Consider the following 17,724-nt stretch of genomic DNA (forward strand, 5'->3'; position numbering starts at 1 on the left):
ACTTTGTTCCAAGTCTCAGGCACTTCTCTCTACGAAACTGGCATGTATCGGTTTTTGTGAACCTCCACAATCTATTTCCTAGTACCTTTTACCTGAAACCCGCCCATTGTCACAGGAAGCCAATAGCGTGGCCTAACGCAGGTAAAACTTCGGCTCCAGCTCACAGATCGAGAAAAGCCGAATAAACTAGTTCTGGAGGACACGGTTGACATACGTTTACCTACCAGCATCTCGTGTTTTTTAAATAGTGAACGGATCGGATTTACCGTTCCAACTCGAAAGTCCAGTCCGGCAGAGCGAAATGACACAGGAGCTTGGCAAGTAAGTGGGCCTACACGGTCCAGTTGTGTTGGGTGTATGAATCTGAGCAGAATACGTCTGTTTACGGGAATGATAAAAATGTTTATCGCAATTCGGTTGATGAACTTCCATAGCCTAATTCCAGGTAGCCTAGGTAAACTATTGTGAGTTACTGGGTCACAATTGTAATATTTTTAGTATTTTTACAGATGTATTTAAGATTGTTTAATGCTGATCCTGTAAATATTTTGAAATTATATTTAGAATTTGGAAAACTTTTGAAAGAACTCTATTACATTAATGACAGTTGTGTAATACACTTGATTGTGCATTGAATTTAAGACAATGTACTCAAATACTGACACACTCGTCCTATTTCTGTACCCGACATCTTATATTTAAACAAAGCGATTACATTAATTTACTACTAATAGACATTAGTGATTAGTCTGATTGCCATGACACAGACAACGAATTGAATACCTGTCTTGCTGGTAGAGCAGGATAATAGATCTGTCAAGAGTGCTACTGCTAGAAGTAGCTGCTTCTGTCCGTGTAATATGGAACATGGAAGAGGTTATGGCTATTATTGGGCATAATTAGGGAGATTCTGAACTTTGAATGTTGGACTGTGCAGGAAGGGAGATTCTGAACTAAATGTTGACCTGTCCCACTGCAGAAAAATGGGGATTCGAAACTAAAAGTTGGGACTGTAGAAAGGGGGATTCTGAACTAAATGTTGGACTGTCCCACTCACTGTGCAGAAAGAGGGGTGTTCTGGTGCTCCAGAATGAGCCGTCGTACAGCGGTGGTCAGCGGCAAGCATTCACGGAGGATGACGAGGCATGGAGGGCCTTCCTGGAGAACCCCCTGACAGCCGCCTCCAAGGCCATGATGAGCATCAATGGAGATGAGGACAGTGCCAACGCTCTGGGCCTCCTCTACGACTACTACAAGGTACCTACTAAACTCACCCTGTCTTTTAAAGATAATTCGTCAAATTCCAAATAACTTTACAGATCTTCATTGTAAAGTGTTTAAACACTGTTTCCCATGCTTGTTCAATGAACAAACAATTAATGAACATGCACCCGTGGAACGGTTGTTAAGACACTTAACAGCTTACGGTCGGTAGGCAATTAAGGTCACAGTTATGAAAACTTAGGACACTAAAGAGGCCTTTCTGCTGACTCTGAAAAACATCAAAAGAAAGATGCCCAGGGTCCCTGCTCATCTGCGTGAATGTGCTTTAAGCATGCTGCAAGGAGGCATGAGGACTGTAGATGTGGCCAGGGCAATAAATTGCAATGTCCATACTGTGAGACGCCTAAGACAGAGCTACAGGGAGACAGGACGGACAGCTGATCATCCTCGCAGTGGCAGACCATGTGTAACAACACCTGCACAGGATCGGTACATCCAAACATCACGCCTGCGGGACAGGTACAGAATGGCAACAACTGCCCGAGCTACACCAGGAACGCACAATCTCTCCATCAGTGCTCAGACTGTCCGCAATAGGCTGAGAGAGGCTGGACTGAGGGCTTGTAGCTCTGATGTAAGGCAGGTCTTCACCAGACATCACCGGCAACAACATCGCCTATGGACACAAACCCACCGTCGCTGGACCAGACAGAACTGGCAAAAAGTGATCTTCACTGACAAGTCGTGGTTTTGTCTCACCAGGGGTGATGGTCGGATTCACATTTATCGTCGAAGAAATGAGCGTTACTTGTTGAAATATTTTTTATTGAACTCACACAAGAATGGTGTATAGGTATAAAAGACAAGTATACAATTCTTATCTAAACATAAAAGAGCAGACAGGAACAACAAGACTCAGAGTTCTGGGTACAAAACAAATAATACAAAAGACGACAGCACATGCTGCCCAAAGGTAGATTAAAATATTACAATTGAGAGTGTGTTAATAAGTACAAATTCACAGCACCGACTCGTCCAGGTAGGAGAGGAAAGGCTGCCAGATTTGATCAAATGTTGATTTATTGTTCACAATATCTAATTCTTTCTAAATGTACAGTGTTTGCCAATTCGCTGAGCCATAATTTGGTAGAGGGCGCTTCCCTCCTTTTCCAAAATAACAATATAATTTTTTGGGCCGAAATGAAACTGTAAGAGATTAGTTGTTTTGGGGGGTTGGTTAATCCGTTTAGGGAATCAGACACTCCCAGGATTATCAGAAGCGGGTCTGGGTCTATTGAAGTCTCCAGAACTTCAGAGAGGATCCTAAAAATTCCACGCCAATAACAATACAAGCATAGGGCAAAGCAGTGGAGTAGTGTACCCTGTGCAGCCTGACATTTATCACACATAGGGGATGTATCAGGAAATATCCTATGCAGTTTAGTTTGGAATAGTGTAATCTGTGTAATACCTTGAACTGTATGAGACGATGGAGTTAATGGAGCATGTGTGGATATTCTCCAAGCTCTCTTCCCAGTCTGCCACCGAATTGTCAGTCCCTAGTTCTTCCTCACCATTTTGCCTTAATGGCATTTGTAGAAGGCGTGCTAACAGATTGAAAAGGGTCCTATAGACGCGATATCAGTTTGTCTGACGTGGGGCATATTTTTATGCATCCGTCAAACATGGAAGGTTTAGCATTCCCAAATGTTGGGAGGTGTTTTCTAACATACCCACAAATTAGAGACTATCTGAAAAAGTTACTTCTGGGAAGATTATACATTTCCCTCAGCAACTCAAAGGAAGCAAAGGTCCCTTCTATGTATAAATCCCCTATGGTACTTATCCCCAACTCTCCCCATCGCTCAAAGGTGTTATCAAGGTTAGAGGGGGCAAAGGAGGGATTCCTGGCGACAGGGAGCATGAATGACATTGGTCTAAGATCAAAGTGGACTTTAATTTGCTTCCAGATTCGGACTGTGCTATGTATAATAGGATTGTTAAGATAAAGTGACATCTCCAGATTGACGGGCGACAAAATCACAGCGCCAATAGAGAAGGGGTGACACTCCTCACGCTCCATACTAAGCCAGCAAAAACGTAACAGTGCGGAGGTTAGCGGCCCAATAGTCAAATATAAAATTTGGGAGAGACCATCCTCCTTCCATCTTGGATTTACAGATTTTTTTTTTTACCTATCCTGTGTGTTTTATAATCCCAGATGAAAGGATTGATAATTGAGTACAGTTGTTTATGAAAGGATTTAGGTATGGGATTGAGAACTGGGATGTTCTGGTATAGGTAGAGCAGTTGTGGGAGGAAGACCATTTTAATGGCATTAATTATTCCGAGCAGAGAAATTGGGAGAGTTCTCCAAAATTGTATGTTTGCCTTGAGTTTTTGCATCAGAGAGGGGAAATTATCTTTAAATAGTGAGGAGTATTGTTTGGTAACTACAATTCTTAGGTAGGTACATTTTTCTGAAGATAACTTAACTGGAAGATCTTCTAGCCAAGAGGTGTTTTGCAACCGTATGGGCATTAATTTGCTCTTGTTCCAATTTATTCTGTATCCCGAGAAGGTACCAAACAAATTAATCACATCAAGAATAGCTGGGATACTAGCCTGGGGTTCTGTTACATAGAGGAGAATGTCATCTGCGTATAGGGAAATCTTATTTAGAGTATCTTTAGTATTGTCTCAGTTGTTGAATCTTATGTTCATACAAATATTTACGCATGTTAAGTTTGCTGAAAATAAATGCAAATTACAGTTCGAGGATGTTTCTTTTTTTGCTGAGTTTATATTACTACTACTATATACCTACTATACTATAACGATTCTATAAGTACCTCCACCTCCATAAATGTATCATATGTATTGTATTACTTTTCTAGGTGCCACGAGATAGGAGAACGGCTGGACAGCCCAAAACAGAAGTGCTCCTGGGCGATACTGATCCAAACAAAATGTAATGAATATAATTAGTTATGTTGTTATCCAGTTATGACTTGGAATACTTTACGTTTACTGTAAATTGAGACAAAGTGTGTTGAAGTAAAGAAGGTTGCGCTCTGAGATGACATTTACTCTGATCATCTCCTCAGAAATGTCATGATGCCACTCCAAGACTCTCCCCTGAGGGCCGTCCCTCGCAACACTGCGGCCAAGGGCAGCAGCCAACCCAGCCGGGGGGACAAGATCCGGGCTCTCTACCCAGCCTCAGACTCCATAGTCTGCCTCTCCAGCCCTCCCTCCTACTCCATCAGCACAGGGCGGACCCTGGCCCTGCACTCCTTCCCAGTGGGCCTCCCCCCTGGTCCCCACAGCTCCCACAGTTCTCAGTCTGACGGAATGGCCTTCAGTCACCAGCTCAACCACAGCCAGTACAGCCCCAGAGCCAAGAGCCTCACCCCCGATTCCACCTACACAGAGCCCTACAAGGACAGCTCCAATGAGGTAGGTCCTCTAACTAGAACCAGATTGAACCAGGGCATCATTTTACACTGAGCAGCACAATCCTCTTGTGGAGCTGTACTGCTTACACCCAGGATTCTTTTTTGTAAAACATTTTTAATTGAACCTTTATTTAACTAGGCAAGTCAGTTAAGAACAAATTCTTATTTACAATGACGGCCTAGGAACAGTGGGTTAACTGCCTTGTTCAGGGGGGGGATTCGATCCACCAATCTTTCGGTTACTGGCCCAACTCTCTAACCACTCGGCTACCTGCCACCCCATTGAAATGAATGAGAGTGTCTCACGCTCTGTAAAAGTAGCAGGCTTGTGAGAAAACAGCCTTTTCACTTGTAGTATAATATGTAATGGTCACCTATACAGATTATTATGGCATATTCCCTATAGTGCACTATAAAGCCAAGTGAATAGGGTGCCATTTGGGTCGTATCCTATGTCTATGGTGCTAATGTTCCCCTGGAATGTTTTGTTGTGACCCACAGGTCTTCCCTCTCTCGGAGGAGCTCCAGCAACGTATGACCTCCATCCCTCCCGGTGGATACCCTTACTACAGCTTGACTGCAAGGTAACATACACAGTCAAACATGGGATAGAGACTGGGAGACACATTGAGAGAGACATTCCTTTTACACATTCATGTTAAAAGGCAGAATAAATGAACTGAACTTTGTGTGTTTTCAAAAATGCTTTCATAGTCACCAGACATCAAGGATGTATGATGACAAAGAATATTCTCTCTCTCAGTCAACACTTTGAGTACATGCTGGAGGCTCCCCAGTCTATCCGGCCCAAGAGCGGCAGTGGCCAGATGAGTTACCTGAACAAGGGCCAGTTCTACCCCATCACCCTAAGAGAGCTAGGGGGCCCCACGGTCCTACCCCACCTCAATGGAGCATTCAGAGTATGAGCTTCTCTATTGTATCTCTTCTGTTTCTATTCTTATCGCTCCTCCCTCCCTCTCTGTGTCTTTCTCTCCCTTCTCTTTCATCTCTCATCTATTTCTATTCTACAAGTATCTAGTGTGTCTCTAGGTTTGGGGAATGTTTTGGGAATGACTTACTGATGGAATATTTCAGAGTGTGGTGATGCTGGTGTTTGGAGAGGAAAAGTTCACAGAAGACCAGCTCAAACACTGGAGATACTGGCACAGCCGACAGCACACAGCCAAGCAGCGCTGCATTGATATTGGTAAGGGGTTACACACACGCATTCATACACACACTGCAATCATACGCACACACACAACCGCATGCATGCACACGCTCTCACTCACACTAGGGCTGCACAATTAATTGAATTCACATCGAAATCGCAGTATTGACATGTGCAATATTCATATCGCAAGAAATCCATATCGCATGCAATATTTTGAAATGCATCTCAGCCGTGTGCAATGTCTGTTTTTATAATTTGCTATGTTTTTTTTCTGCTCTTGTGGCCGCTTTCTGCACACATCAAGCCACGCCCTCTGTCACTCAAGCAGCGCAGTCCGTCTTCCTCGCTGTTAAATTCATTATACGTTTGCATGCTGTTGTGTTAGGTCAAATGCAGTCAATCGATTGTTCCAAACAAGAACGATGCTGCTTTACACACACACACACACACACACACACAACCAAAACAGTCACTAAACATTATTGTTTGTGTGTAAACCATCTGTTGTATCTCTTCCCTGTTTGTTCATCCCAGCTGACTACAAAGAGAGCTTCAATACGATTGCCAGTATTGAGGAGATTGCCTACAATGCCATCTCTTTCACATGGGACACTAAGGACGAGCCACGGGTAAAATAGGCCAATATTTTGGGCTCCGGGGTGAAGTTTCCCCTGGGTACAGATCTAGGATCAACTTGCCCTCCCCCAATCTTAACCTGAACCAATAGTGTAAAAAATGCAAGATCAACGTCTAGACTCTAGAGACTCTAGTCTAGAGGCAACTTCACTCTACACCAGAATTTGGAGCAAAATGTATGTCTTTGTCAGAAAAATAAAGTAGTTACAAACAATCTCCAGCTGGGGGAGACATACACAAGTAAATCAATCATACACAACACTTTGAAACAACCCACGACTATAGTTTCTAGAGTCTACAATTTTCTACCTTGGTTTTCTACCAGCATGAAGGAAATGTCAGACTCAATGGAAATAAACCCATACATGTGCATCAGAACTGTTCATTTACATGTAAAAGATTCTGTCTATTACTACTCTAACAGTGTATGTTTTCATGTCATTATTGGTGTGTTTATTTAATGTTGTATGTGAGCCTCATGCCATAGACTTTTCTGTCCAATGTAAATTGGATGAACAATAGAGTGTTTAAGAATTTGAATCCTTATGTACCTTGATCTTTGCCCCATCAGGTGTTTGTGTCAGTGAACTGTCTGAGTACAGACTTCTCCCCTCAAAAGGGAGTGCGGGGCCTTCCTCTCAACCTCCAGATTGACACCTACAGCTGTGGTGGCCATGGTGACAAGCTAGTGCACAGAGCCTACTGCCAGATCAAGGTGTTCTGTGACAAAGGTGCCGAGAGGAAGATCCGAGACGAGGAGAGGAAGCAGACTCAAAGGAAGGGAAGGGGACAGGAGACAACTGCAGCCTGTGAGTACAGTACACCTGATACAATCAATCAGTCAGTCTTTAAGTCACACACACACACACCCATACATATATACTACCGTTCAAAAGTTTGGGGTCACTTAGAAATGTTCTTGTTTTTAAAAGAAAAACACATTTGGTGTTAGCTAATCCAAGTTTATAATTTTAAAGGGCTAATTGATCATTAGAAAACTCTTTCGCAATTATGTTAGCACAGCTGAAAACTGCCCTTCTTTAGACTAGTTGAGTATCTGGAGCATCAGCATTTGGTGGTTCGATTACAGGCTCAAAATGGCCAGAAACAAAGAACTTTCTTCTGAAACTTGTCAGTCTATTCTTGTTCTGAGAAATGAAGGCTATTCAGTGCGAGAAATTGCCAAGAAACTGAAGATTTCGTACAACGCTGTGTAATACTACCATCACAGAACAGCGCAAACTGGCTCTAACCAGAATAGAAAGAGGAGTGGAAGGCCCCAGTGCACAACTGAGCAAGAAGACAAGTACATTAGTGTCTAGTTTGAGAAACAGACGCCTCACAAGTCCTCAACTGGCAGCTTCATGAAATTGTACCCGCAAAACACCAGTCTCAACATCAACAGTGAAGAGGCGACTCCGGGATGCTGGCCTTCTATGCAGAGTTACAAAGAAAAAGCCATATCTCAGACTGGCCAATAAAAAGAAAAGATTAAGATGGGCAAAAGGACACTGGACAGAGGAACTTGCCTAGAAGGCCAGCATCTCCGAGTCGCCTCTTCACTGTTGACGTTGAGACTGGTGTTTTACAGGTACTATTTAATGAAGCTGCCAGTTGAGGACTTGTTCTGTGAAGAGAGTAGTTTCCATGACCAAGCAGCCACACACAAGCCTAAGATCACCATGCGCAATGCCAAGCATCGGCTGGAGTGGTTGTAAAGCTCGCCGCATTTGGACTCTGGAGCAGTGGAAACATGTTCTCTGAAGTGATGAATCACACTTCACCATTTGGCAGTTCAATGGATGAATCTGTTCAATACAACTTACACCCAAACAAAATTTCTGCATTTCCATATATTTCTGCATTTCCTGTACTCATTTGAGATCATTTCCACACTGCCACGTAGGGTTGCACAATATGGGCAAACAATCTAGGCCTTATTTTTAACCAAATGTTGCAATTGCGATTTGACTTGTGATTTAGAGCAAAACACTTGGGTGAACTGTTGGATTCATGGAAATGTAATTATTATTCAAATTCTAAAGTTAGAATATTTTAGTAAGGACTTTAAATACAGTTTCACAAATGAAAATGCCAGGGAGGAGTTATTGTGACAGGGTAGGAACCAAAGTGTTGACCAGTGTTTCCTAGGGGACCCTATAATCTTTGGCTTCATTTAATGTTTTCTCTTAGCTACTTCATGTAGTTAACATTCCTGCTTTGTGTATTCCTCTTTGATGTAGAAGATATTGTTGCACAAAAAATATGCTCGGACGCAGTACATTTATCAGCTAGCTTGTGATTAGCATTAGCGGCTAACAAGCTAGTGGTTTTATATATATATATATGTTAAAAAGAGCCTGGGCGCGAACCCAGAGTCTCTCTGGCGGCACAGCTGGCGCTGCAGTACAGCGCCCTTAACCACTGCGCCACCCGGGAGGCCCCTCTAGTGGATTTATATTAAGAAGAAAATTGAAAACACCATCATTGCCATCAATATTGTTTCATGTGCTGCATTGATCATATATGTCTCTTGAGTGACAGGGGGCAGGGCTAGGTCTGTGTGGAAAGTGGCATGGAGAGAGAGAGTGGAGATGGATGACTCAAGTAGCAAATAAACTATATATATGGACATTACACACAGCGTATCACATTTAACAAACATTCAAATGCTGTTATAGAAGGTAAAGTAAAAACCAAACCGGTCCATGCATCAATACCGGTATATCGTAAAATACAGTATACCACCCAGCTCTACCTGCTCGGATGCATAGTGCCAAATGTAAAGTTTGGTGGAGGAGGAATAATGGTCTGGGGCTGTTTTTCATGGTTCAGGCTAGACCCCTTAGTTCCAGTGAAGGGAATCTTAACGCTACAGCATATAAGGACATTCTAGACAACTTTGTTTGGGGAAAGCCCTTTCCTGTTTCAGCATGACAATGCCCAGTGTACAAAGCAAGGTCCATACAGAAATGGTTTGTCAAGATCAGTGTGGGAGAACTTGACTGGCCTGCACAGCGCCCTGACCTCAACCCCATCGAGCACCTTTGGGATGAATTGGAATGCCGACAGCGAGTTAGGTGTAATCGCCCAACATCCGTGCCCAACCTCACTAATGCTCTTGTTGCTGAATGGAAGCAAGTCCCTGCAGCAATGTTCCAACATCTAGTGGAATGTCTTCCTAGAAGAGTAGAGGCTGTTATAGCAGCAAAGGGGGGACCAAATCCATATTAATGCCCATGATTTTGGAATGAGATGTTCGACGAGCAGGTTTCCACATACTTTTGGTCATGTAGTGTGTGTATATATATATATATAATTGAATATCTCGATTACAGATAACATAAACATAAATGGTACCGTAGATCTGTCACGATACATGTGAAATAACGAGCAGCATTTAAGAATGAAACACATCGACAATCTCACTGCCGAAATGTTTAGCCAGCTAGCTATGGGCTGGCAGTATGGGATTATGGAAAGTGGATTAAATTGTTTCTTTGTCATCTTTCTAGATAGTTATCTAGCTGTGGCCATCTGGCTAGTATCATCAAGGGCTTTCTACAAAATAGCAACATTAGCTCAGCTAGCTAGCATTGGCATCTACACCATAAACTAAGCAACACACGCGGACATGCATTACCAAACAAGGCTACTGCCACCTTTTGGTTTGGAGTATTTTAACAAGGCTTTGTGGCTGATGACTTAAACGTATTTTCTGTGTGAACACAAAAGAGATTGACTGCCTACACTGTTCAGAGGTGTAATTACTCTCGCCTGGTGAACGGTAGACAACCTTATGTGTGTCCCTGCTCTTAGTTCCGGTGCTTTGGACGAATCATAATTTTGCAGGTATTAGCTTCTTTTGAATTTTGGATGGGTTGGGGACATTTGGCCCATAGACTTGCCCGCAACTTGCAAAGAGAGAGGGTGGAGCTCTTCAGTCCGTTTCCAATCCTCATTCTATCTCTTCTCAAAACATATGAACCCAGAACTTAATCGAACATCTGACCAATTACGCAAGACTTTAGTTCTGGGTTAACCAAGATTAATATATAGTGCTTATAACGAATACATTTTTCTTTGTGTGATTCACAAAATCCTGTCCTCAACTAACCCCTAAAAAGCAAGCCAGGGAAACAGCATGTCAAGGGTAAAGAAACTCAGTTTCTAGAGTTGACATACAATAGTAGACCTGCCTCAATCAAATAAAAATCACCTTGAAGAAAAGGAAAAGTCCCATTGGTCTCTTCTCACAACCGATGGTGGAGCGCCCAGACGGAGGGCCCCTTATTTTGGTGAGCGAGACTACCGTCCCATCCTGCTCCCATGTTAACCTCTCTACCTCCCCCTGCTGTCCTATCGCAGGTGTGGAAGACCCTCTGAAGCTGAAGCATGTGGACATAACATCGTTCAAAGCCATGAGTGATATGAACTCCCAGCCGGTCCTCTTCATCCCTGAGGTTTACTTCCCCAGCACCCAGCGCCACCATGTAAGTCCTACATTACATGTCAAGTTAAAATATTAAAGCATTAAATCCTCCATTGTCCAGAAATTGTATCTAAATCCAAATTGGTTTTCTAGAAAGGTACTTAGAGAGGCCCATCCTGTGTTTAAGAGTGGGCTTTTTTTGCATCTTAAAACCTTACAGTGGATCCCTGTTTAAAGGATCCTCCTTTTTAAATGAAGTCATACAGAGTTGGCTACCATTTCAATTTCATCCTCCAGAAAAGGCAGATCCTGATATTACAGCAAATAATATGGCTAAACTCCAATATACTGAGAGAGAAGAAAAACACATCTGGGAGGGGAGGGGATTTACTAAAAGGATATCATATTTATGAAGGACATTGTAAACAAAAATTGTAAAATTATGTCCATTGGTGGCTCTCTTTTGGAGTCAGGTCCAGGAATGGTTTTTATGTCATAATATCAGGGTTCAGGTGGACCTGCAAACTGTAACGTTAGGGGACCTGAAAACCAGAATCAGCCAATGGGAAATATCAAAGTATTTATTTTTAGGGCAATATACTAGGTAGAAATGTTATGAATAGGGAGGTTCAGGACCCTCGTTAGACATCATAGTAAAATGGAGGGATGTGTTGCTAAAAGAAATAGCTAAATGGCATTATACTAGGAAAGATGGATTGATCTGTGGACATCGGAGGGTCGGTGTGGGTGAAAAATCCAGCAATTGAAGAAAGAGGAGATATTTATAATTATTTAACTACAGGTACCGTTAGATGTGAGCGAAATAACTGTAAGTAGCAGTAGAAGTATGGCTGTCCTTTAATTTACTCCAAGTAGGGTAGGTATGGTAGGGTGGGGGGATAAGTAAAGGGAAAATCATGCAAACAATTAAATTTATAGAACCTACAATCTATCTGAAGTATTAAAGCTGATCTACCCCACCCCCAAGAAAATAATCTTACATTACCCATGTTTAGGGTTTCAAAATTCTAGTAACTTTCCCAAAGTTCCTGGACTTTTTAGAAATACCAGTTGGAGGATTCCTGGAATGGAGGCAATACGCTGGGAGGCAATACGCTGGGAGGCAATACGCTGGGAGGCAATACGCAGGGAGGGAATCCTCCAACTGGGATTTCTGGAAAAACCTTCCCAGGTTTGGGAAAGAAACTGGAATGCAACCCTACCCATATTACACTGCAGCATATCGTCAAACTTACCATAGTCTCTAGGGACGTTTTGTTTTTAGCCTTTGCTAGGACTGAGCAACATTTCATTTAATAATAATTTGTAATACAAATGAGTTATAAAAAAATATACACCTGGTTGCATACAATACTTCTGATTCATTTAAATACAATAATCAGCTGAAATAGAGGAGTAAAGCTCATATAACAAGACTTACTTAAATTTGTGTGAGATCACATGTAAATACATTACATTTTTGAGACATCTTTTCAGAAAATGTGTGTTGTGCAACATAATGAACACAAAAGGACTATCACAGCTAAGAGACGGCAGCCCTCAAGGGGTGCTGGTGCGACACTGACTGGAGAGTTTCAGTGTAGTTGGCTTGAGACAATAGCAGCTGAACAAATAGCCCAGGTGAAGAACATTCTGGAGATGTGACATCACATGATGTCCTTGTTATTGTCCTGTAGGGGCTCGGGTTTCCCCCTCAAGGTGGTTGTCCCTGTAAACAACTAGAGTACTAACGATCCGAAACATGAACAAAGACTATGCTCTGGGTCTGGTCATGTTATATTTATTAGCAGTGGTGTAAAGTACTTAAGTAAAAATACTTTAAAGTACTAATTACGTCGTTTTTGGGGGGCATCTATACTTTACTTTACTGTTTTTATTCTTGACTACTTTTACTTCACTAAATTCCTAAAGAAAATAATGCACGGACACTCAAAAGTACTCATTACTTTTTGAATGCTTAGCAGGAAAGGAAAATGGTGCAATTCACACACTTACCAAAAGAACATCCCTGGTCATCCCTACTGCCTCTGATCTGGAGGACACGCTAAACATACATGCTTTGTTAGTCAATTATGTCTAAGTGTTGGAGTGTGCCATTGGCTATCCAGAAATAAGAAAAACAAGAAAATGGTGCTGTTTGCTTAATATAAAGGATTGTAAATTATTTATACTTTTACTTTTGATACTTAAGTACATCTTAGCAATTACATTTACTTTTGATACTTGAGTACATTTAAAACCAAATACTTTTAGACTTACTCAAGTAGTATTTTACTGGGTGACTCACTTTTACTTGAGTCATTTTCTATTAAAAGGTATTTTTACTTTTACTCAAGTATGACAGTTGGGTGCTTTTTCTACCACTGCTTTTTAGCAGACGTTATTTGCATAGATATCAGTATAGATACGGATATCGGGTATCTAATCTTGCTCTTTATCCTTTATCAGACATGCATATCAGATGACGGTGAGGATGGGTGAGTACAGTTCTTCTTTTAGACAAGACTTGTAATATCAGGTAACATGTATAGATGCTATAAATGTCAAAAACATTTTTTTTTAATAATAATTGGAAATGCTGCATACCCATAAGTGATTAACTGCATTTTCCGTACTCATCCATACTCACGAGTCATACATGTATTGTTTGTTTTTCTGCAGCTTGGGGCAGAAGAGACTGCTCCACTATGATGAGGAATTTGACTCTGCCACTCACAAGAGAGCCAGGAGGGAGGAGCCAGAAAAGGGTACATCAAACAGTAGAGACATATGCAGACAGGCAGGCAGGCAGGCAGACAGGCAGGCAGGCAGACGGACGGACGGACAGAAAAGGAGACCGTTTAGAGACAGTAAAGAGAAGGCATAAACCGGTGAGAGAGAATTATAGAACGCGGGAGCAAATAGAGAGAATGAGTGAGGGAAAGATAATTTAAAAAATAGCGTGAGAGAGGGGGAGAAATGCTTTCTGGCTGGCTGCACTGTAGTTGTGTTTGTTGCTCTGGCTGCTGTTGTTCAGGCTGCTCCCACCTAGTTCAGCTTACTGAATTCATGTAAACACAGGCCACGTGGCTTCCAAAGCCCCCTCCCCCCCCTCTCTGAATGCACAAAACACAACACACACAAACACACTCAACTGGTTTTCCAAGTGGAACGTGATCATTTTCCTGACATGTAGTCAGTCCTAAAGGGGATTGCTTTTTTCTCCCCACTCACGTGTGTGGCGGGGGAAAGGTTCTGAGAATGATTAGGGGCTGTTTACTGTTTGGTGTGGTCTCTGTCAGACTAGTCTATTGCTGACCAGGCTCATAGCCAATTCCCAAGACGCCAGCAAGAAAGGAGCAAAGTGCAATTATGGTCCAGCCTGCTCTCAGTGTAACAAAGGGGTGTCCAAAATGGCCCCCTATCCTGGGCTATGGTCAAAAGTAGTGCACTATATAGGGAATAGGGTGCCAATTCACTATCTTTATGGGGGGTGAGTGGAAGTTTTTTCAGCATGAATACACACCACAACCATGGAAATATCACCCAACAGGATATTAGGGCAATGCTGTATTAGTTGCTAAGATCTTACCTCAGTTACTTGACTGGGAGAGAAACCCACACAGTATTTTAATGTTTGAAACTGTCTCACACCCATGTCGAAAAACATACTTTGTGTGTATTCCTACCTCCTTTTGCTTATGGCAACTCTCCCTCACACTGGGGGTTGGTGTGGTGTGGTAGTATCTGACTGGGTTGGTGTGGAATTTGAATGTACCTCTCCCTCACACTGAGGGGGTTGGTGTGGTAGGCAATCTTTTAGTGTGGTATCTGACTTTTGGTTTCGTCTCTCTCTGTGTTCCTCTAGTGCTGCTCTACGTCCGTAAGGAGACAGAGGAGGTGTTTGATGCTCTAATGCTGAGGACGCCCACTCTGGCAGGACTACTGGAGGCTGTGAGCAGATGTTGTTGGGTTCCATAGAACCTTTGTTTTTGCAGAAGTATTTTCAGAACTCCTCGGTTTTTGGAGATGAGTCTAAAATGAATCTATTTAGCTCCGAACTTCTTCTTTGACATGACTGTATTTATCCCAGGGATATCATTTCTCAACTGGCAAAGTTCAAAAATAGCTGTAGTCGGACTTTGTCTGATAAGTGTTGTATGTTTTGAATGTGTGCCATATAAGTGACCTTGATTTTTTTTTCCCCCGTGGTTTTAAATACATAGTAAGCAGACATAGCTATTTGTGTGAAGTGTGCCACCCTGGATGCCTCCTAAATGACACCCTATTCCCTTTATAGTGAACTACTTTTGACCAGGGTCCATAGGGTTCTGGTCAAAAGTAGTGCACTGTATAGTGTATATACGGTGCTATTTGGGATGCAAACCACAGTGTCACAGTCAGATAGGTTTGTTTCCTGTTTGTGTCTGTCAGGAAGCAGTCACTCATCAGAGAAGGCACACAGGTTCAGTGGAATGTATTGTATTGTCTGACTGTTCACGCCCAGTTCTCATAGGGGGTTTCCCATGTTTTTCATCACATCTCTAGGTATCTGATAAATATGAGCTGCCGCTTGGAAAAATGGGGAAAGTCTACAAGAGGTGCAAAAAAGGGTAAGACCGGTGTCACCGCTCATGATGTAGGTCACTGGGAATAGTGTGTGTCCCAAATGGCACCCTATTCCCTATATAGTGCACTACTTTTGACCAGGGCCATAAGGCTCTGGTCAGAAGTAGTGCACTACATAGGGAATATGGTGCCATTTGGGACGGGTGGAAAGTAAATAATCTAGAACATGTTTATAGAGTAAACTCCACTTTGAAAATAAGTAAATCACTTCTACTCTCTTGTCTGTAGGATCCTAGTTCATATGGACGACAACATCATCAAGCATTACTCCAACGAGGATGCCTTCCACATCCGCATAGAGGAGGTGGGGGGAAAGGTCCTGCTGACACTGACCGAGATCTGAGCTCTGAGCCTGGACAGGGGGGTATACATTAGGGCCAGCAACGTTTCGAAACGTTTCGCAATGGAAAACGAAAATAACAATTTCTTATTGGACCAGTACAGGTTATTGAACCTCCCTGTTTTATACATTTTTCTTCTGTTTGGTGCCTCCAAGGTCAGGTCCTTGGAGGAGGGACACATGTTGAGCTCCAAGGGCGTGAGTAGGGACCCAGAACAGTAAGATTAGTCACCTGTTTACACAACTGTAACATACTTCTACAAGTAAAACTAGATATTTTCATGACTTCTGCCTTTCTGCTGCACCAGTGACTACAAGGCCATTTTCTGGTTGCGCAACATTGCTACCTCGTTCGCTGGCAAGATTCTTGTTGCATTTTCACTTAAAATATGACTGATTGATTCACTGTCTCCATGTTAAAAGTTGAAATTATTTTTGAGGAACATTTGGAAACAATATTGTGTAACAGCCAATTATATTTTCCTTGCTTAAATGTAGACATTTTGTACTACTACTTTACAGTATATGTCGCTGTGAATGAATTATTTTCCAGGCGAGATGGCAGAGTGTTGTTTAGAATGTCAGTGTTCATAAAAGTTCATATTATGTATTATTTTCAAAGATATGCAGTGGTCAGTTTTAAGAAATGGACTTGTAAAACATGATGCGGTGACCGGTTAGGGCTATTTCTGTCTGAGTATGTACTTTAATATTTTTTATTTGTATGTTTACATCATGAAAAAGTAATATATGAATTCAATTAAATATGTATTTATATTTACATTTTGTGCCAAGTGTGGTGAGTGTATCTGAATCTAGATATATAGGTGTCAGCTCCATATGTGATGACACAATGTGAATATTTCTTGGCAACAGGAAATGGGGGTGGGGGTCAGGAAGTGTGCGTTAGTGTTTCAAAACCTTGTCTGTCATGCGAGAACTGGTTTGAAATCAGTCCTGTTAGCAGATGCTTAACAACAGTGGTTATTAAATTTGTTAAAGTCGTTCTTCAGACTAAGTATTTCTTTGCACATTGTGTTTTTGTGAGGGAACTTAACTCAACTGCATCAACGAGGCATGAAGCAGGAATGTGTGCAGATTTGGTGATTAGGCTCTGGTCAAAAGTAGTGCACTATATTGGGAATATGGTACCATTTGGGATGCAAGTTGAGTTTCATATAAATAGAACCACATCAGAAAGTGTGTTTTATTGCCCTTTAAATTGAGTTAGAAAAATAATATAGAGTCTTGAGAACCATCTTTCTCACAACTCTTTTAGTCCTATCCTGAACATCATGCAGTCAGGCTGTCCCATGCTACTTGTTTCAAAAACACCTAGGCCCGTACACATTAAGTTGTACACTTTTGCCACAATGGTTGTGATACAACAGAGAGATATTCGGAACCAAAAGAATGACAAAAGTGCTGTAGAGACCCATCGGAATGGTTGTGTAATAATCTTTGCACAGACGAAGGCTATTGCAACCATACTTAACAGGCGGATCTCGACCCGGGAACATTGTCAATACCTGACTTTATTTTTGTTGTATTATTTATTTTTGGGAAATCAGTCTTGCTTTTTTAACTTACTGATGTTGTAATAGTAGAAAGCACACGGTGCCTTGAAAATTGGTAGTGCATGGGCAGTTTTCCTTTTATGTCCTTCACTGACTGTCTGACCTTAGAGAGCTTTTACTAACTTGTCAGCAGAGATGGGCAGTATTTCAATTACTTCTAAGTATTCTGTCATTTGTATTACACTGGGTTGAACTACAGTCCAATGTATTTTGCAACAAGATACTTCTGAGAGTTGTAATTTGTATTTTCAATA

General features: G+C 41.9%; 1 protein-coding gene across 2 annotated transcripts; it reads left to right on the forward strand.

Annotated features, from left to right (window-relative positions):
• Positions 1-90: 90 nt before the first annotated feature.
• LOC110522062 (grainyhead-like protein 1 homolog) lies at positions 91-16,674 on the forward strand. 2 transcript variants are annotated; one of them, XM_021600133.3, is made up of 15 exons: positions 91-321; positions 1,065-1,257; positions 4,122-4,195; positions 4,332-4,683; positions 5,184-5,266; positions 5,446-5,602; positions 5,778-5,889; positions 6,391-6,485; positions 7,064-7,301; positions 10,861-10,985; positions 13,394-13,422; positions 13,607-13,692; positions 14,793-14,878; positions 15,473-15,537; positions 15,782-16,674. In XM_021600133.3, exons 1-15 carry the CDS (start codon positions 302-304, stop codon positions 15,894-15,896), a joined length of 1,830 nt encoding a protein of 609 aa, XP_021455808.2. In that variant the 5' UTR covers positions 91-301; the 3' UTR covers positions 15,897-16,674. The 2 variants fall into 2 exon arrangements, 1 of the variants encoding a protein (XP_021455808.2); XR_016495356.1 differs by lacking the exon at positions 14,793-14,878 and having other exon boundaries at positions 92-321.
• The last annotated feature ends 1,050 nt before the right edge of the window (positions 16,675-17,724 follow it).

The sequence above is a fragment of the Oncorhynchus mykiss genome, chromosome 4 (assembly GCF_057628025.1).
Source record: "Oncorhynchus mykiss isolate SJ-2025 chromosome 4, ASM5762802v1, whole genome shotgun sequence".
NCBI classification, from domain to species: Eukaryota; Metazoa; Chordata; class Actinopteri; order Salmoniformes; family Salmonidae; genus Oncorhynchus; species Oncorhynchus mykiss.

What these genes read in the sequence shown, in the direction of transcription:
- LOC110522062 (XM_021600133.3), top strand. Translation starts at nt 302, where the DNA reads ATGACACAGGAGCTTGGCAA. An exon ending in ACCTCAATGGAGCATTCAGA is followed by an intron (nt 5,603 to 5,777) that starts GTATGAGCTTCT and finishes GGAATATTTCAG; the next exon opens with AGTGTGGTGATGCTGGTGTT. An exon ending in CCAGCACCCAGCGCCACCAT is followed by an intron (nt 10,986 to 13,393) that starts GTAAGTCCTACA and finishes ATCCTTTATCAG; the next exon opens with ACATGCATATCAGATGACGG.